This window comes from Tachyglossus aculeatus, chromosome X1 (assembly GCF_015852505.1).
Source record: "Tachyglossus aculeatus isolate mTacAcu1 chromosome X1, mTacAcu1.pri, whole genome shotgun sequence".
Lineage (NCBI taxonomy): Eukaryota > Metazoa > Chordata > Mammalia > Monotremata > Tachyglossidae > Tachyglossus > Tachyglossus aculeatus.
The window spans coordinates 89,860,218-89,883,644 of NC_052101.1; the positions used below are offsets into that span (position 1 = coordinate 89,860,218).

At 48.9% G+C, this 23,427-nt stretch overlaps 1 protein-coding gene across 2 annotated transcripts; it reads left to right on the forward strand.

Moving 5' to 3' along the window:
- Positions 1–317: 317 nt before the first annotated feature.
- Positions 318–11,229, forward strand: NICN1 (nicolin 1). Of its 2 annotated transcripts, none has more exons than XM_038772334.1 (6): positions 318–749; positions 2,556–2,738; positions 6,518–6,631; positions 7,911–7,982; positions 10,766–10,870; positions 10,951–11,229. In XM_038772334.1, exons 1-6 carry the CDS (start codon positions 618–620, stop codon positions 10,990–10,992), a joined length of 648 nt encoding a protein of 215 aa, XP_038628262.1. In that variant the 5' UTR covers positions 318–617; the 3' UTR covers positions 10,993–11,229. The 2 variants fall into 2 exon arrangements, with proteins under 2 accessions (XP_038628262.1, XP_038628261.1); XM_038772333.1 differs by having other exon boundaries at positions 321–749; positions 10,763–10,870.
- Positions 11,230–23,427: the final 12,198 nt, after the last annotated feature.

Here is a 23,427-nt window from a genome sequence, read left to right on the forward strand (position 1 = left end):
GGGAGGAGGGGAGGGGGAAGGAGGGGAGGGGGAGGAAAGGGGGGAAGGGGGAGGGGGAAGGAGGGGAGGGGGAGGAAAGGGGGGAAGGGGGAGGGGGGAGGAGAGAGGGGGGAAGGGGCGGAGGGAAGAGGGAAGGGGGAGGAGGGGGGGGAAGGGGGCAGTGGGGAGGGGGAGGGGAGGGGAGAGGAGGGAGAGAGAGGGGAGGAGGGAGAGGGAGGGAGGAGGGGGAGAGAGGGAGAGAGAGAGAAGGGGAGGGAGGGGGAGAGAAGGGGAGGGGGAGAGAGAGAGAGAGAGAGGAGCTAGGAAGGGAGGGGAGGAAGCCGCAGCCTGTAGGTTGGTGCTCGGTTCCTCACGGAGCCGTTCCGTTGCCGATCGGTGGCTCCCGGCACCATTTCCCGAATCGGTCCCGAGCGCCCGGCGCGTAGATTCCAGCGGGCGGAGGGGCCCAGTGGGAAGCAGCGGCTGCCGGGAGACGGCGTTTCTCTGCGGCCCGGCGAGGCGGAGCGGGGCCTCGGCCGTGAAATCGAGCGCGGCGCGGCGCGGCGCGGCCCGGCCCGCGAGCCGAGTGGCGGCGAGCGGCCCTCGGCGGCGGGTGCCCGCTTTTCCGCCCGGGCGCCATGGCCCGGGTGCCCGTTCCTTGTCACGTCAAGGGGGCGGTGGCGCTGCAGGTCGGCGATGTGAAGACGGAGCAGGGGCGGCCGGGCGTCCTGGTCCTGGACGTCACGTTTCCCCAAGCCGGCCCGCTCGATGTGAGTAGCAGAGGTTAATATCGATAAATAGCTAAATACCATGTATATACCTATGTGCCGTGGGGGTGGGAGGGAGGGTGAATGAAGGAGCGACGCGGAAGGGAGGGGAAGGAGAGGAGAGCTTAGTCAGAGGAGGCTTCTTGAAGGAGATGGGCCTCCAATAAGGCTTTGATGTGGGGGAGGGCGGGTAGCCGTCTGAGATGTATTCCGAGATGTGTTCGGTAGAAGACGCCCACCTCCTTGGAGAGCCAAGTCTCCTCGGAGGCCCGAAGGATGAGGGGATAGGCCCAAATTACAGCGAAACTTGGTTAAACGGGGAAAATTGTCATCACCGAAATGGACTTGCAAAGCATTCAGCGAATTGTATCTGTTGAGCGCATACTGTGTGCAGGGCACTGTACTAAGCGCTTGGGAGAGTGTAATCAATCAATCGTATTGAGCGCTTACTATGTGCAGAGCACTGTACTAAGCGCTTGGGAAGTACAAGTTGGCAACATATAGAGACAGTCCCTACCCAACATCATCATCATCATCAGTCGTATTTATTGAGCACTCACTATGTGCAGAGCACTGTACCAAGCGCTTGGGAAGTACAAGTTGGCAACATATAGAGACAGTCCCTACCCAACATCATCATCATCATCAATCGTTTTTATTGAGCGCTTACTATGTGCAGAGCACTGTACCAAGCGCTTGGGAAGTACAAGTTGGCAACATATAGAGACAGTCCCTACCCAACATCATCATCATCATCATCATCAATCGTATTTATTGAGCGCTTACTATGTGCAGAGCACTGTACCAAGCACTTGGGAAGTACAAGTTGGCAGCATATAGAGACAGTCCCTACCCAACAGTGGGCTCACAGTCTAAAAGGGGGAGACAGAGAACAAAGCCAAACATACTAACACAATAAAATAAATAGGATAGATATGTACAAGTAAAATAAACAGAGTAATAAATATGTACCAACATATATACAGGTGCTGTGGGGAAGGGAAGGAGGTAAGATGGGGGGATGCAGAGGGGGAGAGGAAGGAAGGGGCTCAGTCTGGGGAGTGTAATATAATAGATACATTTCCTGCCCACAGCAAGCTTACGGTCCAGAGGCCTGTGGAATCTAACTATTGGGCTCGCTTAGACTATGAGCCCCACATGGGATTGGGACTGCGTCCAACCCAAATATCTTGCATCTACCCTAGTGCTTAGAACAATGCTTGACGTATGAGAAGCAGCGAGGCACAGTGGCAAGAGCCCAGGCTTGGGAGTTAGAGGTCGTGGGTTCTAATCCGGCCCCCACCACTTGTCAACTGAGTGACTTTGGGCAAGTCACTTCACTTCTCTGGGCCTCAGTTACCTCATTTGTAAAACGGGGATTAAGACTGTGGGACAATCTGATGACCTTGTATCTCCCCCAGCGCTTAGAACAGTGCTTGGCACATGGTAAGCCCTTCACAAATACCATCATTATATAGTACACGCTAACATATCATTACCATTATTATTATTCTAAGATAAATGTGGTGATGTGCTTCTAAACCATCGTTAGGGTCCATGATTTTAATATAGTTAAGCTCTAGTAATAATGAAAACCACGTTAGGTGGGATCACAGGATTTCAGATCCAGGCCTTTTTTTTTTTTCTTTAGTGGCAGAGTGGTTGGGAAACGTATGTGAGGATGTGTAACTAGAACCTTTTCATACTTGTATCTCTTTCATTTGAGCAAGTTCAAAACCCACTGTAAGAAATTAGCTTCCCTAAGCCGTTCAGGCTCTTCTGATGGTGGCATGTCGGTGTGTGCTTTAGTTGCAGGAGATCACGTTTAAGAATTATTACACGGCCTTCCTGAGTGTTCGGGTGCTGAAGCGTGGCTCCTTACCCCACTGTCGTCCTCCTAAATGGGTCACCTGTTTGAGAAACTACAGCCTAATGCCCAACCCCCACACAGAGGAAGGGGCCCAAGACTACATATCTGTGTTCAAGCATCAGGTCAGTTGAATGTTTTCTATTGGAACCGTAACGGTCGAGGAAAATCAGCCTGGCTTCTTCCGTCTGCATTAAGAATTCTCTCCTGTTTGTCGTTTCAAGTTCTGCAGGGTCTAGCTCGTCGGTACCTGAAAAATGTTTAAGAAATGTCCTATTCATTCATTAGGTTGTATTGTGCTATAGGACACTATAGCAGTTTTGAGCATTTAAACAGATGAAATACATCCCACGCTGGGAAGAGACGGTGGAATTCGTGAACGTAGTGGATTTGACAAGGGAAGTAGAAGGAAAGCCTTCCTGGGCTTTGCTACTTGTGGCCAGATTCTTGGGCGCATTCCTTGGGGTGCCCCTCCACTATTTTCATTACCATCAGGAGTATGAACTGAATACCTGGTTTGAACAGAGTACTGTACTAGGACAGGAACAAAGAGAAGCAGCATGGCTTAGTGGATAGAGCACGGGCCTGTGAGTCGGAAGAAGCTGGGTTCTCTTCCCAGCTCCGCCACTTGTCTGCTCTGTGACCTTGGTCACCACTTCTCTGGGCCTCAGTTACATCATCTGTAAAATGGGGATTAAGACTGGGAGCCCCGTATAGGACACGGACTTTGTCCAACCTGATTAGCTTGTGTTTATCCCAACGCTTAGAAGAGTGCTTGGCACATAGTAGATACTTAACCAATACCATCATCGGCATTATTATTACTAGGAACCTTATCTAATTCCCACCTTGGTATTCTTTCCCAGTGTTTAGTACGATGCTCTACAGATAGTAAGGACTTAATAAATATTATTACTGCTACACTGTGGAGAGTTTCCATGGCTTCAATTACTATCTCTGTATGGATGACTAACAGATCTACCTCTCGCACTCTTTTCTGCAATCTTGCATTTCCTCCTGCCTCTGGGACATCTCTACTCAGATACCCCATTGACACCTCAAACTTAACAGGTCCAAAACAGGACGCCTGTCTTCTGCCCCCCAACTTTCCCGTCACCACACCACCATCTCCCGCAACCTTGGCGTGGGCCTCGACTCATTCAACCCGCATATTCTGTCAGTCCCCAAATCCTGTCAGTTCTACCTTTACAGCATCTCTAATATCCACCCCTTTCTCCACATAGACTGCTACCACCCTGGTCCAAGCACTTATCCTATCCTGCCTTGACTACTGCATCAGCCTCCTGGCTGATGACCTCCCTGTCTCTCCCCACCCCTGCCCAAACTTCACTCTGCTGCCCAGATCATTTTTCTAAAGCACTGTACCTATCTCCGCACTCCTACAAAAACCTCCAGTGGTTGCCCATCCATCTCCACATCAAACAGAAACTCCTCACTATCTGCTTTAAGGCACTCAATCAGCTTGCTCTCCCTCTCCCACTATAATCCAAACCGCCCACTTTGCCCTTCTAGCATCAGTCTAGTTACTCTGCTAATTACTATCTCATTAGTCTTGCGGTAAGCCCTTGCTCGTGCCCTCCGTCCTTCCTATAACTCCCTCCCACTTTGGCTCCAACAGACCACCATTTTCCCTGTCTTCAAAGCCATACATAAATGACATCTCCTCCAGGAAGCCTTCCCTGGCTCACCTCCCCACCCTATTCGCCCTCCCTTTGGAATTGCCTGAGCACTTAGGTCCAAGCCCTTTAGGCATTTTGATCCTCATCCTACCCCCATGTCACTTAAGGAACATATATCCTTATGCTCCACTGCTTCCCCTCTCTGAAATTTACTTTAACATCTGACTCAATGGATTGTAAGCACCCTGAAGGCAGGGATCCTGTCTACTAACTCTATTGTACTCTCCCAAGCCCTTAATACAGTGCTCTGCACACAGGAAGCACTCAAATACTATTGATTGATATGGTCCCTGTCCTCATGGAGTTAACTTTATGGCGACAGACACAAATATACATAAAAGAGCCCAGTGGTATAAAACTCATAATTTACAGAAGTATATGTAAGTGCTGGGGGAAATGGCATCATTGGGGTTAAGGATAGTTAATCTAAGAAGGTTAAGCACAAGAGTAGTTAATCTGGGAAGACCTCATGAAGGAGATGAGGGGTTTTAGTAGACCTTTAATCAATCGATTGTATTTACTGAGCGCTTACTGTGTGCAGACCACCGTACTAAGCTCTTGGGAGAGTACAATACAACTTTAAAGGAGGGGGTGGATGTAGTTGAGTGAAGAGTGAGGTCATTCTGGACAGGAGCAATGGTATGTGTCAAAATTCAGGAGATAGCAAGCCCAGCCCCGTGGCCTAGTGGGAAGAGCATGACTGGGATTTAGGAAGCCTGGGTTCTAATCCCAGCTCTGCCAGTTGCCTGCTGGATGACCTTGGGCAAGTCACTTAACCTCTCTGTCTTTCGGTTTCCTTATCTGTAAAGTGAAGATTAAATATGTGGTCTCCCTCTCCCTTAGATTATGAGCCCTTGTGTGGAACAGGGACTATGCCTGATCTGATTGTATTGTAGCTACCCTGTGGGCTAGTGCAGTGTTTGGCACCTAGGACCTGCTTAACAAATACTAAAATCGTTATTAAGGCCACCAGCTAGGGTCTGGCTGGAGAAATTGACAAATAAGTAATGATGGGGAATCCATGGTCAAGAGTGTTCATTTGCTATGACTGCTACAGGAGGTCACTGTAAGTATGATTATAATATTAATTGTGGTATTTGTTAAGCACTTACTATGTGCCAGGCACTGTTCTATGCGTTGGGGTAGACTCAAGGTAATCGGGTGGGACACGGTCCCTGTCCCACATGGGGCCCACAGTCTTAATCCCCATTTTACAGATGAGGGAACTGAGGCACAGAAAAGTTAAAGGATTTACCCAAGGTCACACAGCAGACAAGTGACAGAGCTGGGATTAGAACCCATGCCCTTCTTATTCCCAGGCCCGGGCTCTTTCCACTAGGCCACGATGCTTCTCAGTATGATCTGATTGATCAGTCAATCAGTGGTATTTATTGACCTCTTACTGTGTGCATAGAGCTGTACTAGGCGCCCGGGAGAGTACAGTGTAACCGAGTTGGTAGACAAGTTCCCTTCCCATAACGAGCTTACAGTCTATGTTTAACGAAGATCATTTTCCCCTCTGCATTTAGACTGGGCAGAAATGGGAAGAACCCAGAGATGGGGCCATTGGATGAAAAAGCTATTGCCTCCCCCAGTTTCCCTGTGGTTAAGACTAAATTATCATACCAAAGGTTCTATGATTCCAACAGAGCTCTGGCACAGATCAAGCCAGCTCAGCTTAGTTTATTACTCGTCAGGAAGAAGGTTGTCTTTTCAGAAGTAGAGAAACTTGCCCTCCTCAACGTTCCCCCTTTTCCCCGGCCTTCCCAGTGAAAATGTCAGCAGCAGAGCCTAGTAGAAAGGGCCTGAGTCTGGGAGTCAGGCTACCTGGGTTCTAATCCCGGCTCAGCCTTGTGCCTGCCCCATGACCACCAACTTGTACTTCCCAAGCGCTTAGTACAGTGCTCTGCACACAGTAAGCGCTCAATAAATGCGATTGAATGAATGTGGCATTTAACTTCTCTGTGCCTCAATTTCCTCATCTGTAAAATGGGGATTCCATACCTGTTCTCCCTCTGCCTTAGACTGTGAGGCCCACTTGGGAGAGGGACCGTGTCCGACCTGCTTATATTGTGCCTTCCCGATGCTTAGCGTAGCTTTGGGCACATCATAAGCACTTTAAAAAGAGCACAGTTATGGCTCGCGGGGAGGGTGTCAGGGGCCAGAGCTAGCCCCGGCTCCTGGACCTGTTCTCTGTGCGTCAGATGCTGTGCAACGTGGATAAGGTGTTGGAACTCCGCCTGATCCTGCGGCAGCCGTCCCCTCTGTGGTTGACCTTTACACTGGATGAGCTGCGCATCTACCAGCGAGGACAGCAGGTGAGTGATGATCCCGGCCCCTCATCTCCTCCCTGCCATTCTAGGCTAGGACAATGGAAACGAGGACGATTTCTACGCGGGTTTGTTTGGCCAGTAAACTCGAATGTAGGATGGAAAGGTTCCTCCTTCCCCTCCTCCTTTAGTGATATTTTTGAGGCTTTTATATGGGTGAAGCAGCATGGCCCTAGTGGAAAGAGCACAGACCTGGGAATCTGGGGACCTGGGTTCTAATTCCGGCTCTGCCACTTGCCTGCTGTGTGACCTTGGGCAAGACGTTTCACATTTGTGTGCCTCGGTTTTCTCAGGTGGAAAATGGGGATTCAGTACTTAGTGAGCATCATGTGGGACAATCAGTCAATCGTATTTATTGAGTGCTTAATGTGTGTCGATCACTGTGCTAAGTGCTTGGGAGAGCACAATATAACAGAGTTGATAGCCACATTCCCTGCCCACAAGGAGCTTAAAGTCTAGCAGGGATGGGAATTATGGCCTATTTGCTTCTATTTTATGTATCTACCCCGGTGCTTGAAGCATAAGAACTTAACAAATACCATTAATATTATTATTCACTCATTCAATTGTATTCATTGAGAGCTTACTGTGTGCCGAGTATGTGTGCGTTATGTGACTCTTATCTGTGTCTGAGCGAGCCACAGACATAGTGAGGGGCAAATAGCCTTCTGGCTGCTGTTCTTTGGGCCTGGCATGCTAGGGTGGTGCTTACTGCCTTTTCAGTGGGCTCAGATCCAGATAAGAGCCACCCCAGTGTCTTAAAGTCAGCCCCAATCTGGCGTGTAGGCTGAATCTGCCCATCCCAGTCTACGGGAAGTCCAGGGAGAAGTTACCATTACAGAGCCCTGGTGCACCACAGCGGGAGAGAGGACAGGGTGGGAGTTGCCTGCTGCTCCTGGGGTCTTGGGAGGAAAGACCTGACTTCAAATAATGGGGGCAGTTGTTCTCCTTTTTCTCCCAACCCACATTTTCCCGTGATTCCGCTGTATAGGGGTGAACTCCAGCACCCCACAACTCCTTTCTTTGAATTGGGAGCTCATGGCTTTACTGACCGCCAACGTGTGATTCCCCCACTTGCTGCTTGAAGGCTGTAGCTACCGCTCTGGAGGCGGTTTCTGCTGGGAATACCGTGCAGAGGTTAAGGATCGTTTCGTGGGTTCCGGCCACTTCTGGCCGTTTATCCGTCACCCCCGTGCGTATTTAGGCTTCATATTTCCGAAGAGGGGCTCTCCCCTTCCTCCCAGAGTGTGCTCTTTTTGTCTTTCAGAGCCCACATGTGCCAGTTCCCACATGGCTGTCTCATCCAGCCGTCTTTGAGAAAACAGCCTTCCTCCCTGAGGTAAGCAGTCTGTGACCGAGTGCTGAGCCTTTCCGCGCTAGTGAGCTGGGCTTCTTGGACCGGCAGGGAAGGTGGGATTGAAAACACCTCATCCATTACCCCCTCTGGAGCCACGGCCCCCTGTTTACGTGGAACAGAATGTCAGGGGTGATAGAGAAGTAGCGTGGTGTAATGGATAGAGCACGGGCCTGGGACTCAGAAGGTCGTGCGTTCTAATTCTGGCTCTGCCATTTGTCTGCTGTGTGATCATGGGCGAGTCACTTCACTTCTCTGGGCCTCAGTTACCTCATCTGTAGAATGGGGATTGAGACTGTGAGCCCCGTGTAGGACAGGGACTGTGTCCAACTCAATTTTATCTCATACCTATCCCAGCGCTTAGTACAGTGCCTGGCACATAGTAAGTGCTTAGCAAATACCACTATTATTATATGATATATTTCATTCATTCAATCATATTTATTGAGCACTTACTGTGTGCAGAGCACTGTACTAAGCGCTTGGGAAGTACAAGTTGGCAACATATAGAGACGGCCCCTACCCAACAACGGGCTCACAGTCTAGAAGGGGGAGACAGGCAACAAAACAAAACATGTGGACAGGTGTCAAGTCATCAGAATAAATAGAAGTAAAGCTAGATGCACATCATTAACAAAATAAATAGAGTAGTAAATATGGACAAGTAAAATAAATAGAGTAATAAAACTGTACATATATACAGGTGCTGTGGGGAGGGGAAGAAGGTAGGGTGGGGGTAGTGGGGAGGGGGAGAGGAAGGAGGGGGCTCAGTCTGGGAAGGCCTCCTGGAGAAGGTGAGCTCTCAGTAGGGCTTTGAAGGGAGGAAGAGAGCTAGCTTGGAGGATGTGCGGCGGGAGGGCATTGTAGGCCAGGGGGAGGACGTGGGCCGGGGGTCGATGGCGGGACAGGCGAGAACGAGGTACAGTGAGGAGGTTAGCGGCAGAGGAGTGGAGGGTGCGGGCTGGGCTGTAGAAGGAAAGAAGGGAGGTGAGGTAGGAGGGGGCGAGGTGATGGACAGCCTTGAAGCCGAGGGTGAGGAGTTTTTGCCTGATGCGTAGGTTGATTGGTAGCCCCTGGAGATTTTTGAGGAGGGAGTAACATGCCCAGAGCGTTTTTGCACAAAGATGATCCGGGCAGCAGCATGAAGTATAGACTGAAGTGGGGAGAGACAGGAGGATGGGAGATCAGAGAGGAGGCTGATGCAGTAATCCAGTCGAGATAGGATGAGAGATTGAACCAGCAGGGTAGTGGTTTGGATGGAGAAGAAAGGGCGGATCTTGGCGATGTTGTGGAGGTGAGACCGGCAGGTTTTGGCGACAGATTGGATGCGAGGGGTGAACGAGAGAGCAGAGTCGAGGATGACACCATGGTTGTGGGCTTGTGAGACAGGAAGGATGGTAGTGCTGTCTACAGTGATGGGAAAGTCAGGGAGAGAGCAGGGTTTGGGAGGGAAGATGAGGAGTTCAGTCTTGGACATATTGAGCTTTAGATGGTAGGCAGACATCCAGATGGAGATGTCCTGAAGGCAGGAGGAGACACGAGCCTGAAGGGAGGGAGAGTGAGCAGGGGCAGTGATGTGGAGTCCTGACTGTTAGGACAGACTGAAAGGGAATTGAGGCCCCAAAGGTGGGGTCAGCATCTGCACGGTGCAAAGCAGAGAAGGGTCCTGTATGCGTGGACAGCTGAGGGCCCCCCCCCCCCCGCCCTTCCCTTTTTGGAAAATGGGTCGTTATCCTATCACTGCCTGCTGGACTTTCTGATGTTTCTGAACTTATTTGAAGTCAATCAATCAGTGGTGTTTATTGAGTGCTTACTGTGTGCAGAGCATTGTACTTAGCACTTGGGAGAGTGCACTATAACAGAGTTGGTAGACATGCTCCCTGCCCACAACAGGCTGAACTACAAGACTTTCCAGGGCTGTGAGTCGGCTGTATCGATACCAACGCTCTGCAGAAGGAAGTTCTAGACGCTTGGATCTAATGCTTGATTTGTCCCTAAGGAGATGTTGGGGCTCTACAGGTTGGCTCTTCTCCCATTTGCCTTCCCCTCTGGGAGGATTGGGGCATTTAATAACAATAATAATAATAATAGTGGTATTTGTTAAGTGCTTACTATGTGCCAAGCACTGTTCTAAATGCTGGGGTAGATATAGGGTAATCAGGTTGGACACAGTCCCCATCCCACATGGGGCTCACAGTCTCAATCCCCGTTTTACAGATGAGGTAACTGAAGCCCAGAGAAGTGAAGTGACTTTCCCAAGGTCACGCAGCAGACATGTGGCAGAGCCGGCATTAGAACCCGCGTCCTCTGACTCCCATGCCTGTGTTTTAGCCACTAGGCCATGCTGCTTCTCTTAAAGATTGGATTGAGCTGGCACTAATCCTTCGATCCTTCTGTTTTCAGGATAGGATACTAAGGGGTACCCAAAGGTGTCAGAGAGAGCAGTGCGGCCCAGTGGAAAGAGCAGAGGTCTGGGAGCCAGGGGACCTGGGTTCTGATCCCGGCTGTTGTGTGACCTTGGGCAAGTCATTTCACTGGGCCTCAGTTTCCTCCTCTGTAAAATGGGGACTCAGTTTTCCTACTTAGATTGTGAGCCCCACGTGAGACAGGAACTGTCTCCAACCAGATTATCGTGCATCTACCCCAGTGCTTAGTACAGTGCCTGGCACATGGTAAATGCTTAATAAGTACCATAAAAAGCCGGGTAGCAGAGGGGAGGCAGCATAAATTCAGTCCTGGCCTGTTCCCCTCTCATCATTTCACAGCAGGAGGTACCAGACCCCGCCAAGGTCTCTTCCGAAGTGCAGCAGATGTGGGTACTGACGGAGATGATCCGAGCCAACCACTCCGTAGCACGCATCGGACGCTTTGATGTGAGTTGGAGCCCTTTGCCTGCGGATTTACCTCTCTCGATCTCGTCGGTCAAGACTGAAAGGCTGTGTTTGTGTTGCAGGTGGATGGCTGCTATGATCTGAACCTGCTCTCCTACACCTGAGCTACTCCGTCTGCTTTGCACCTGGCTTCGGCTCGGAGGTGAAGCCACTCTCCTCTCCTTTTCCTTCCCTGCTGAGGACTTGAACTGTTTCACTTCTGGATTCAGGCGGGTCGATAATCAGAACCTCAGTCGGACACCTCAACTGTCAGACCAAAAATCGACGGGGCCAATGTAGTGTCTTGAGGGGACTCTGTGATAAGTGTCCAGCGGTAATAAAACATTGCCCCAAAACATTCATTCATTGTTGGATTTATTGAGTGTTTACTGTGTGCAGAGCACTGTACTAAGCACTTGGAAAGTACAATAAGAATGCAAGAGACACTATAGTAGTCACATCTACATCACTTTTGTGATGTAGATTTACCTACTATAAAATAAGGGCAAACTGTAAATCCCCAGGCCAAATATTATTCTGGTTCTCCCAGAGAAAATGTATTTTCTCACCAATGACCTCCTGCTTGCCAAATCCAACGGCTCATATTCTGTCCTAATCCTCCTCGACCTCTCAGCTGCCTTTGACACTGTGGACCACCCCCTTCTCCTCAACACGTTATCTGACCTTGGCTTCACAGACTCCGTCCTCTCCTGGTTCTCCTCTTATCTCTCCGGTCGTTCTTTCTCAGTCTCTTTTGCAGGCTCCTCCTCCCCCTCCCATCCCCTTACTGTGGGGGTTCCCCAAGGTTCAGTGCTTGGTCCCCTTCTGTTCTCAATCTACACTCACTCCCTTGGTGACCTCATTCGCTCCCACGGCTTCAACTATCATCTCTACGCTGATGACACCCAAATCTACATCTCTGCCCCTGCTCTCTCCCCCTCCCTCCAGGCTCGCATCTCCTCCTGCCTTCAGGACATCTCCATCTGGATGTCCGCCCGCCACCTAAAGCTCAACATGTCGAAGACTGAGCTCCTTGTCTTCCCTCCCAAACCTTGTCCTCTCCCTGACTTTCCCATCTCTGTTGACGGCACTACCATCCTTCCCGTCTCACAAGCCCGCAACCTTGGTGTCATCCTCGACTCCGCTCTCTCATTCACCCCTCACATCCAAGCCGTCACCAAAACCTGCCGGTCTCAGCTCCGCAACATTGCCAAGATCCGCCCTTTCCTCTCCATCCCAACCGCTACCCTGCTCATTCAAGCTCTCATCCTATCCCGTCTGGACTACTGCACCAGCCTTCTCTCTGATCTCCCATCCTCGTGTCTCTCTCCACTTCAATCCATACTTCATGCTGCTGCCCGGATTATCTTTGTCCAGAAACGCTCTGGACATATCACTCCCCTCCTCAAAAACCTCCAATGGCTACCGATCAATCTGCGCATCAAGCAGAAACTCCTCACCCTGGGCTTCAAGGCTCTCCATCACCTCGCCCCCTCCTACCTCACCTCCCTTCTCTCCTTCTACTGCCCAGCCCGCACCCTCCGCTCCTCCACCACTAATCTCCTCACTGTACCTCGCTCTCGCCTGTCCCGCCATCGACCCCCGGCCCACGTCATCCCCCGGGCCTGGAATGCCCTCCCTCTGCCCATCCGCCAAGCTAGCTCTCTTCCTCCCTTCAAGGCCCTGCTGAGAGCTCACCTCCTCCAGGAGGCCTTCCAAGACTGAGCCCCTTCTTTCCTCTCCCCCTCGTCCCCCTCTCCATCCCCCCGTCTTACCTCCTTCCCTTCCCCACAGCACCTGTATATATGTATATATGGTTGTACATATTTATTACTCTATTTATTTATTTATTTATTTATTTTACTTGTACATTTCTATCCTACTTATTTTATTTTGTTGGTATGTTTGGTTCTGTTCTCTGTCTCCCCCTTTTAGACTGTGAGCCCACTGTTGGGTAGGGACTGTCTCTATGTGATGCCAATTTGTACTTCCCAAGCGCTTAGTACAGTGCTCTGCACATAGTAAGCGCTCAATAAATACGATTGATTGATTGATTTGGCAGCTGAAGGGGCATGGTCTCTGTCTCCTTCACTTCCTCTCTTTCCTCCCCTGTCCTAGACTCTATTAACAAGTGAGCTTTTCTTTTTTCCTCAAAATATTTTGATCACTGGGCTGGTAATTATTGTCCCATCTGCCATAAATACTAGGAATACTAGGCCTCACTTTTTAACCTAATTTTTGCAACCCCAAAACAGGGGAGGGGGCTATCCTATGGGGAAATGGGCCTAATAATACGGAGAAAAGGAGAAGAGTAAAGGATAGATGAGGAGCAGCATCCCATAGTGAAAAGGGCCCAGTATGGGCTTGGGAGTCAAAGGGCCCGGGTTCTAATCCCAGATCTGCCAAGTGCCAGTTGCGTGACTTTGGGCAAGTCGCTTCTCTGTCTATTTCCTCATCCATAAAATGGGGGTTCAATGCCCGTTCTCCCTCCTACTTAAATTTAGAGTCCCATGTGGGACAGGGACTGTCTGACCTGATTAACTCGGGTCTACCTCAGTGCTTAAACACAGAGTAAGCACGTAACAAATACCATAATAATAGAAGGAAGAGGAAGGTAAAAGGGTACTTGAGACCATGTGGCTTACTTCTAGTGTACCCTCCCAAGTGCTGCATATACAATAGGCATTCGATGAATTCATCCCATCTTCCCCCCACTCCCCAACCCTGCTGTGTTGTCGACGTTCTCACCCTTCTGTTCCTCCAACCTTGCTCAGAAGCAGCATGGCCTAGGGGAAGAGCCCGGGCTTGGGAGTCAGAAGATGTGGGTTCTAATCCCAGCTCTTCCACTTGTCTGCTGTGTGACCTTAGGCAAGCCGCTTAATTTCTCTGGGCCTCAGTTCCCTCACCTGGAAAATGGGGATTAAGACTGTGAGCCCCACGTGGGACAACCTGATTACCTTGTATCTACCTCAGTGCTTGGCATATAGTAAGTGCTTAACAATACCATCATTATTATTAATAATAATTAACTGCCCCCACCTCATCATCAATTGTATTTATTGAGCGCTTACTGTGTGCAGAGCCTACCTGCCTGTGACCTTTTCACCCTTCTGGTGTGGTGGTTTTAATGAGTTAAGTATTTCCACCTGCTTTGTGGCAGGCTCACCCTTCTGCTCTTCCTGCCCATCATAATGAATTATCTTCCCCATCCTCCTGCTCCGCCTACCCTGGCACTGGCAGTCCTAATGAATTAACTACCCTCACCTGCCTTGGGGCTTGCTCGCCCTTCTACCCTGGCCCACAACAGTCCCGATAATAATTGTAATAATAATTGTGGTTTTTGTTAAGTGCTTACTGTGGGCCCAGCAATGTACTAGAGAAGCAGTGTGGCTTAGTGGAAAGCCTGGGCTTGGGAATCAGAAGTCATGGGTTCTAATCCTGACTCCACCGCTTATCAGCTGTGTCCTTAGGCAAGTTGCTTAACTTCTCTGTGCCTCAGTTACCTCATCTGTAAAATGGGGATGAAGACTGTGAGCCCCACATGGTACAACCTGATGACCTTGCATCTACCCCAGTGCTTAGAACAGTGCTTGGCACATAGTAAGTGCTTAACAAATACCAACATTATTATTATTATTATTACTAAGCGCTGGGGTGGATATAAGCAAATCGGGTTGGACACGGTCCCTGGCCCATGCGGGGCTCCAGGTCTCAATCCCCATTGTACAGATGAGGGAACTGAGGCCCAGAGAAGTGAAGTGACTTTGCCTAAGGTCACCCAGCAACCTATTAGAATCCATGACCTTCTGACTCCCGGGCCTGGGCTCTATCCACTATACCATGCTGCTTCACTGAATTATCACTTCCACACCTGCTATTTCATCCATAGGCTCATCCTTCAATCAATCAGTGGCAGTTATTGAGTGCTTAGTGAGGGCAGAACACTGTTCTAAGCACTTGGGAGAGTACAGCAGAAGTAGACACGACTCTGGCCCTCAAAGGATCTTACCATCTTCAGCTCCTACTCTGGCACGCTTAATGAATTAACAATACCAAGATGCTTTGTGCCACTCCACCCTCCTTTTGGCCCACAGTGGTAGGAATAGTATTTATGAAGTGCTTTCTGTGTGCAGAACCCTGTGCTAAGTGCTGGGAGAGAAGACGCAGGTGGAAATTAGACACCACTCCTAATGAACTAATACTCCCACCCCTGTGTGTTTTCACCCTTCAATCAGTGGTATTTATCCACCCCTTTACTGAGTGTAGACGTTGAGCCCGTTGTGGACAGGGATTGTCTCTGTTGCTGAATTGTACTTTCCAAGTGCTTAGTACAGTGCTCTGCACACAGTAAGTGCTCAATAAATATGATTGAATGAATGAGAACACTAGATGCTTAAGAGAGTACAGTAGAGTAAGGAGACAGAATCCTGGCCCTCAAGAGTTTTACTCCCTACCCTGGTAATCTTGATGAATTAGTGACATTCATTCAATCATATTTATTGAGCGCTTACTGTGTGCAGAGCACTGTACTAAGCGCTTGGGAAGTACAAGTCAGCAACATATAGAGACAGTCCCTACCCAAAAACAGGCTCACAGTCTAGAAGGGGGAGACAGACAACAAAACATGTAGACAGGTGTCAAAACCGTCAGAATAAACAGAATTAGAGCTATATGCACATCATTAATAAAATAGAGTAGTAAATATGTACAAGTAAAATAAATAGAGTAATACATCTGTACAAATATATACAAGTGCTGTGGGGAGGGGATGGAGGTAGGGTGGGGGGGATGGGGAGGAGGAGAGGAAAAAGGGGGCTCAGTCTGGGGAGGCTTCCTGGAGGAGGTGAGCTCTCAGTAGGGCTTTGAAGGGAGGAAGAGACCTTGTTTGGTGGATGTGTGGAGGGAGGGCATTCCAGGCCAGGGGAAGGATGTGGGCAGGGGGTCGATGGTGGGACAGGCGAGAACGAGGCACAGTGAGGAGGTTAGCGGCAGAGGAGCGGAGGGTGCGGGCTGGGCTGTAGAAGGAGAGAAGGGAGGTGAGGTAGGAGGGGGAGAGGTGATGGACAGCCTTTAAGCCAACAGTGAGGAGTTTTTACTTGATTCGTAGGTTGACAGGCAACCACTGGTGATTTCTGAGGAAGGGAGTGACATGCCCAGGGCGTTTCTGTACAAAGATAATATGGGCAGCAGAGTGAAGTATAGACTGAAGCGGGGAGAGACAGGAGGATGGGAGATCAGGGAGGAGGTTACCTCAGCATAACAAAGTTGTGAGTTCTAATCACACTTGTTGAATAAGGATCTTTTTTAGATCCTAACTCCACAACCAGGAGTAGAACCCAGGCCTCCCGTCTCTCGGGGCCGTTACTTTTCTTCTAGGCTACTGCAGCCCTCTCACGGGAAGGCTTCCTTCATCCTATTTCAAGCAGAGGAGAGAGAAAGAAGAAGAAAGAAGGAAGGAGAAGAAAGAATTTGCAGACAGTGCAGCTTCTCCTTTCTCGTAGTTTCCCCCCGCCACCCAAACTCCCCAACACTGGCTTCACCAGTAAGAATGGGTGTACAGGCAAAAACCTGACAGGTTGACTGTTATACTCTGCCCCACACTTAACGCTGGACCCCAGAAAGCCTCACAGCCGTCAGTACTCCTGGAGCCTGAGATACCCAGCAAGGCTGCAGACTGGACAGAAATCCGTTTCCTGTATGCCTGCCTTCTCTGCTCCCTGATTCCCCAGCCGTCCCCCCTGCTGACTGCCTCATCCTATACCCCCCCATGGTTTTGCCTCTCAGAAAGGGGGATGGAGTGGACACAGTTACTGTCACCACCTTACCGCAGACTCATCTGCTTTGTTCTATTCTCACAATTCTACTGCTTCTACCCTGATCCTGCTGCCATTTTAATGAATTAACTACCCCCACCCTTCAATCAGTGATATGTGAGTGTTTACCAAGTACAGAGCACTGTACGAAGCACTTGGCAGAGTACAATAAAACAGACATATCTTGCTCTTTGAGGACTTTGCAATCTTCTCCTCTGCCTACCCAGGCACTGGCATTTTGTTTTTAATGGTATTTGTTATGTGCTTACTATGTGCCAGGCACTGTACTAGTAAAATTATGGTATTAAGCACTTACTGTGTGCCAAACACTGGGGTAGATACAAGGTAATCAGGTTGTCCCACATCGGGCTCACAGTCTTAATCCCCATTTTACTGATGAGGTAACTGAGGCCCAGAGAAGTTAAACGGCTTGCCCAAGGTCCCAAAGCAGACAGGTAGTGGAGCAGGGATCAGAAACCATTCTCTGACCCCCAAGCCCATGCTCTTTCCACTAAGTCACACTACTTCTGGGGTAGATAAAACCTAACCAGGTTGGACACAGTCCACGTGGCCTGTTCACCCTTCTGCTCCTTCTGTTCTGGCCTATGGCACTCCTACTCTGCTGTCTGGGTTCAGTCAATCAATGGCCTTAGCATTTACAGAGTGCAGAGCACTGTACTAAATGCCAGGGTGACTACGACAAACACCATCCCGGCCCACGAAGATTTTCCAATCTTCTGTTCCTCCTACCCTGGCGGTGGCCGTTTTTAATAAATTAACTACCCTCAGCTGTTTTGTGCCACTCTTCTGCTCCTCCTAGCTGGCATGTGGCAATCTGAATAAACAAACCCTCCCTACCCCTTGCTGTAATGTCCGTTTTCTTGCCTTTCTGTTCTGCCTACCCTGGCGTGCCAGTTTTAATGAATTAGCCACCCCCACCTGTCTTATGACTAGTTCACTCTTCCGCTTCTACCCTGGCCCCTCTGCAGGCCTAATGAATTACGGCTCCCACCCCTGATCTTTTTTCCATGCTCTCACCCTGCTGCTCCTCCTCCCCTGACCCGCTGCAGTTTTAACGAATTAACTCTCTCTACCCCTGCTGTGAAGTAGATGTTCTTACTCTCCTGTTCTTCCTCCCCGGCCCGCTGCAGTTTTAATGAACTCCACAGATGCTTGAGTTATTCTTCCCGCCCTTCTGCTTCTCCCACCCTGGTCCCGAGAACTCTTAATGAATTAGCTCCCCTCACCCCTGCCATGTTCTCTGTCTCCTCACCCTTCTGCTTCTCTACACTGGCACCGGCAGTCTTAATGAATTAACAACCCCCAGCTGCTCTGTCAAGTTTTCACCCTTCTGTGCCTCCTTTCTCCTCACCCCCTCCCCCAGCTTATGGCTATCACTTCTTACAATTATGTGGTTAAACAACAAAAAAAAAAAACCCCTTTTTATTTCCTTTCAAAAATTGATCAGGCCAATTATGCAGCGGAGGCAATTATGTGAGTAGATAATTTGCAGACCTATCGAATTATTGCGACTGATAGGTGTGTGATTATTTTTTTGTGACTCCAGTGTGATGTTTCCCTCCTCCAAGAATCCTTTATGACTAAGACAGCTGGACTTGTAAAGATAATATTTTTTGGTTTTACCCATTTAACTCTGCGTTCTTAGGTTATCACTTCTTTTTACACCCACACATACTTCAGCATTGGCATTTCTGGTCCTCTAATGACCCGTTGGTCCCATATCTCATGCTTTTTCTGTATGTGTCTATTGTTTGCTGCTTGGTTCTTGTGGTTTCTGAGACCTGATGCCTTTCTCTTTAGCCTTCTTTGAGTGCAACGTGTATCACGCGGGGCTTGTGTTTCCACAGAGCCATTTATGAAGCAGAAGAAACTGTGTCCCAAGTCCCATACATCCAAGCGTCTATCCCTTCTTGGTTTCCATTTGGGCAACGTGGGGAGGTTTGATTGTTTTTTGGGTGTTTTTTTTTCTGGATTGCTGAGCACGTGCTCTGGACTGGTTCTGTGCCATCTGCTCTCTGAGCATCCTGAACTCTTTGAAATCATTCCTTCTTCCTCTTTCCCCACCTAAGCCTCTCCATTTCATGTACTATTTATTAAGGAGTCAAATGTGCAGGATGCTATACAAAAGAAGTCAAAAAACATGAGCCCCCTTTTATCTGTGTCTTTTCAATTTCAATTTCAATCTGTCTGCCTTTCTGCCCCCTCTCCCTAATGGTTTATCTGAATGGGACCTCCGATTACTGACCCCAAGCTGGGAAGACTCCACTCTTGTCCTTGCTATAGGACCAGACGATTCTTGAGAAGCAGCATGGCGGAGTGGACAGAGCACGGGCCTGGGAATCAGAAGGTCATGGGTGCTAATCCCGGCTCCACCACTCATCTGTTTTGCAACCTTGGGCAAGTCGCTTCACTTCTCTGGGCCTCAGTTACCTCATCTGTAAAATGGGGATTGAGACTGAGCCCCATGTGGGACAGGGACTGTGTCCAAATGATTTGCTTGTGCCCACCCCAGTGCTTAGTACAGTGCTTGGCACATAGTAAGCACTTAACAAATATCACTATTATTACCATTATTATTATTATCCTTCAAGCCACTTCACTTCATTGGATGGTCTGGTTCCTTGGGAAGTAGCTCCTCCTGTTTGTTTCCTTCAGAAACCTGGACCTGCTTTGAAATTTCTGGTGAAAGTGAAATCTCAGCTAACATCTGTGAAACTTGGACGTCTAAAAGTCCGATGCCCTGGAAGCTATTGGGAGAGGAACTCCAGTTTCTTCTTTAGAACTGACCTACAGCATTCTGAATATCTTCTAGGGAAAAGGAGACCCTTTTTGGCAGTTTAAACTCCAACCACATTGGAGAAGGGTGACAGGTGGAAGCAAGGAGGTTTATACTCCACAACACTTTTGGGAGATTGCAGGGGTGGCGGGATGGGAAGGGTATGTTCAACATTTTCCAGCATTCTCCTGGCCAAGGTTTTTTGGACTTGCCTAGTGATATACGGTCATGGTCTCTAGAGAGCATACTTTGCTTACGACTCTACTCAGATCGAGATCCATGTTGCCTTGCATCTGTCCCCTGTGTCCAAACTTAAACGGTTTTGCCCGAGAAGCGGATGACAGAGCTCATCCCCTAGACTGTAAGCTCACTGTGGGCAGGGACCGTATCTACCCACTCTGTTGTACTATCCCAGGCACTTAGGACAGTGCTCTGCACTCAATAAATGCCATTCGTTCATCCAATTGTATTTGAGCACTTGCTTTGTGCAAAGCACTGTACTAAGCGCTTGAGGGCATACAATATAACAATAAACAGACACATTCCCTGCCCACAACAAGCACCACTGATTGGCATAGTGAGGGGAGAACTATAATTGGACCTCCTGAGTTCACCTTAGGCCTAGACTTCCTAGCTTTTCTTCTTTTTCATGTGTCGAGTTTAACCTGTTAGTCCCCGGGCAGGGAACTTGTGTATTGAGCTTCTGAGGCACCCAAGCTGTATATAATGCTGAAATTCAGCTTTCCTCGCCCAGCCTCGCTTTTGAATCGTCACAGTTTATATTCTAAACACCATTTGGACTATCACGATCTTCAGCTTTGAGTAGCTACACTTTTTCATGGCCACCTGCCATTTCAAATCGCCCATAGTTCCACTGACCACCTATGAAGTTCCCGTCACCATGAGCTAATACCCACCTCGCCCACAGAGCTCCCATCGTGAGGGGGTCTTCTTGGCTCCCGCTTTCTCCCAAGGTGCTTCATGCCCTTCGGGTCAATCAATCAACCGTATTTATCGAGCACTTACCATGTGCAGAGCACTTGACTAAGCCCTTTAGGCAGTACAATATAACCAACTTGGTAGACACGCACCCTGCCCACCAGGAACGTACAGTCTGTTCATTCAATCATTCAATTGTATTTATTGAGCACCTACTGTATGCAGAGCACTGTACTAAGCGCTTGGGAAGTACAAGTTGGCAACATATAGAGACAGTCCCTACTAGTCTAGAGGGGGAGGCAGTTATTCAGATAAATTCTAGCTGTGGACCAAAGTGTTGTGGGGCTGAGGTTGGGGTGAAGAAAGGGTACAAATCCAAGATCAAGTCACCTTTTCTTTTCCTCCAATTTCATTGTGATTTTTGGACTGACGAGTGGGTAAGCGAGAGTAAAGAAAGATTGCTTAAGGTATTGCAATTTTTCTAGGGTAAGTGTATGATTGGTATGATAAGCCATCAGTATTATAGATAAGTAAAGATGATGCATATAGACTGCATTGTTATTATTATCATCTTGTTTAGGGCAAGCTTAAGAGAGTACAGCAACAAAGAGACTTTTAAGAACCTAACCCTCGAGGTTTCCTAGGGAAATCTGCATTAGCAACATGGGTACAGGACCTACATTGTTACATTGTTTTTCTGACACTCTCTAAAAGAGGGGGATCTTTGGGTGTAACATTTCAGTCCCTGCCCCTTTTTTATAATCGCATAATTAGTGTTATGACTTCTCCCTAGTGATTAGCACCGAGCCTGAGAATAACATGAATGGGCGCTTGTGCTTAGGAAGTTCAGTGTAATTTACACCGATGGGAAGTAGAACGGAATATACGGAGAGAAATTATGGGTTATGGCTAAAAGAGGTAGCCCTTTCCTCCCGTCAAACAGAAGTACGTCTGTATACCGAAACCCACACATAGTGGTCACCTAGCTCAGGTTCTTTTTGGAGCTGCATGTTTCTAGTCATTCCTTCATTACTGAGTGCTCACTGTGTGCAGAGCACTGTACTAAGCGCTTGGGAGAGTACAGTACAACAATCAACAGCCCCTTGCGTGTGGAGGCCTGGGCAAAGGATCCACTTGTAGACATTGGTGCCCAGAGTTAACAATTCTAACTGGCATCATGACCCTAATTACAGTCTAGCACCTTGACTGTAATTAACTATTATATCTTCCCCCTCCCCTCCACACCCTTAACTCTGCTTTCCTCCCCTCAGTCATAAGTGCTGGCAGGCAAGGGGGCAGGTCAGTGTCCCGGGGAAAAAGCATGGCTTGGTGGAAAGAGCCCGGACTTGGGAGTCAAAGGACATGGGTTCTAATCCCGCGCCGCCACTTGTCTGCTGTGTGACCTTGGGCAAGCTGCTTAACTTATCTGTGCCTCAGTTACCTCATCTGTAAAATGGGGGTTAAAACTGTGAGCCCCACCTGGGGACAACCTGATTACTTTGTATCTACCCCAGCTGTTAGTGCTCGGCACATAGTAAATGCTTAACAAATACCAGAATTATTATTACTATCCCCTTGAGGGACCTACCCAGGAAAGAGATGTGCATCTCGTTGTGGGGAGGGAACATGTCTACTAACTCTGGTGAATTGTACTCTCCCAAGCGCTTAGTACAGTGCTCTGCACACAGTACGTGCTAAATAAGTATCATTGATTGATTGTGTGCCTGGGCATGCATATCCTCCTAGCACTATTTTTTCGCACTAGACAGTGTTCAGTTCGATGGGGTGCCTAAAAAAAAAAGTGTTAAGTGGATGCACATCCAGGAGGTCTGGGACAGTCATGTCAACATGCTTGCCCCTGACTGGCTAAGGTCTCTCCAGGGGTTGGGGAGGTGAAGGGGTACCCAAAAGGGAGTAATAACATTCACTGAGTGCCCATTAGGTGCCATGCACTCTATTTATTACCTGGGAAGTACAAAACAAATAAATGACATGTTCCCTGCTCACGAGATGGTGACACTTTAATGGGGGACACACACAAAACTATTTACAAATAGAGCAATCGAAGTAAAAAACTGAATGTGCAAGGCAATAGATACAAATGCTGCAGATGGATATAAATAAATACATAAGCGCTACAAGAGGCTGGTGGGTTTACCTATCAATCAATTGTATTTGAGTGCTTGCTGTGTGCAGAGCACTGTACTGAGCATTCGGGAGAGTACAACAGAGTTGCTAGACACGTTCTCTGCCCACACTGATCTTCCAGGTTAGAGGGGGATACTCTTGGGGCTGGGAATTAATTAGAGAAAGCTCGCTGAGGGAGGTGGGATTTCATGAGGGCTGTGGTCTGTCAGATTTAGTAAGGGAGAGAGTTCCAAGTCAAAGGAACAGCGTGAACCAGGGGACTGAGGCAGGAGAGGCCAGAGCAAAGTACAGTTAGAAGGAACAAAGAGCAAACGGGGGAGTAGTGACTGAAAAGCGCAGAATTTCAGACTACAAGGGAGGTAGATTTGGGGGTAGTCCACATATAGATGGGAGTTGAAGCCACGTGAGCAGATGAGCTCTCCAAGAGAGTGAGTAGAGAATGAGAAGAGTAGTAGACAGAGCAGGAGGAGAGCCGTGTGGAATGCCCTCAGTAAGAGAATGAAAAGCAAGAGAGGGGAAGCCTGCTCACCTGGGGCCCTGCAGTGCCCCGGTGGGGGCATTCTTCCAGCCCTCCCTCCACCTTGCTGGAGTCTCAGGTGTGGTAGCGGACCAGACCGGTAGTGTTCCCGGGCTTCGGAGTCCCCCTCTGGCTCGGGCCCATCCTCCTCCTCCTCCCTCAGTGCTATATTGTACTCTCCCAAGTGCTTAGTACAGCACTCTGCACAGAGTAAGCTCTCAATAAATGCCGATGATGCTGATGGTGATGATGAGCCAGTGAGTGAAACCGAAGAGAAGAACCGGGTTCGAACCATGTCAGAAAACCAAGAGCTAATAGTGGGGTTTTTTTTATGGTATTTGCTAAG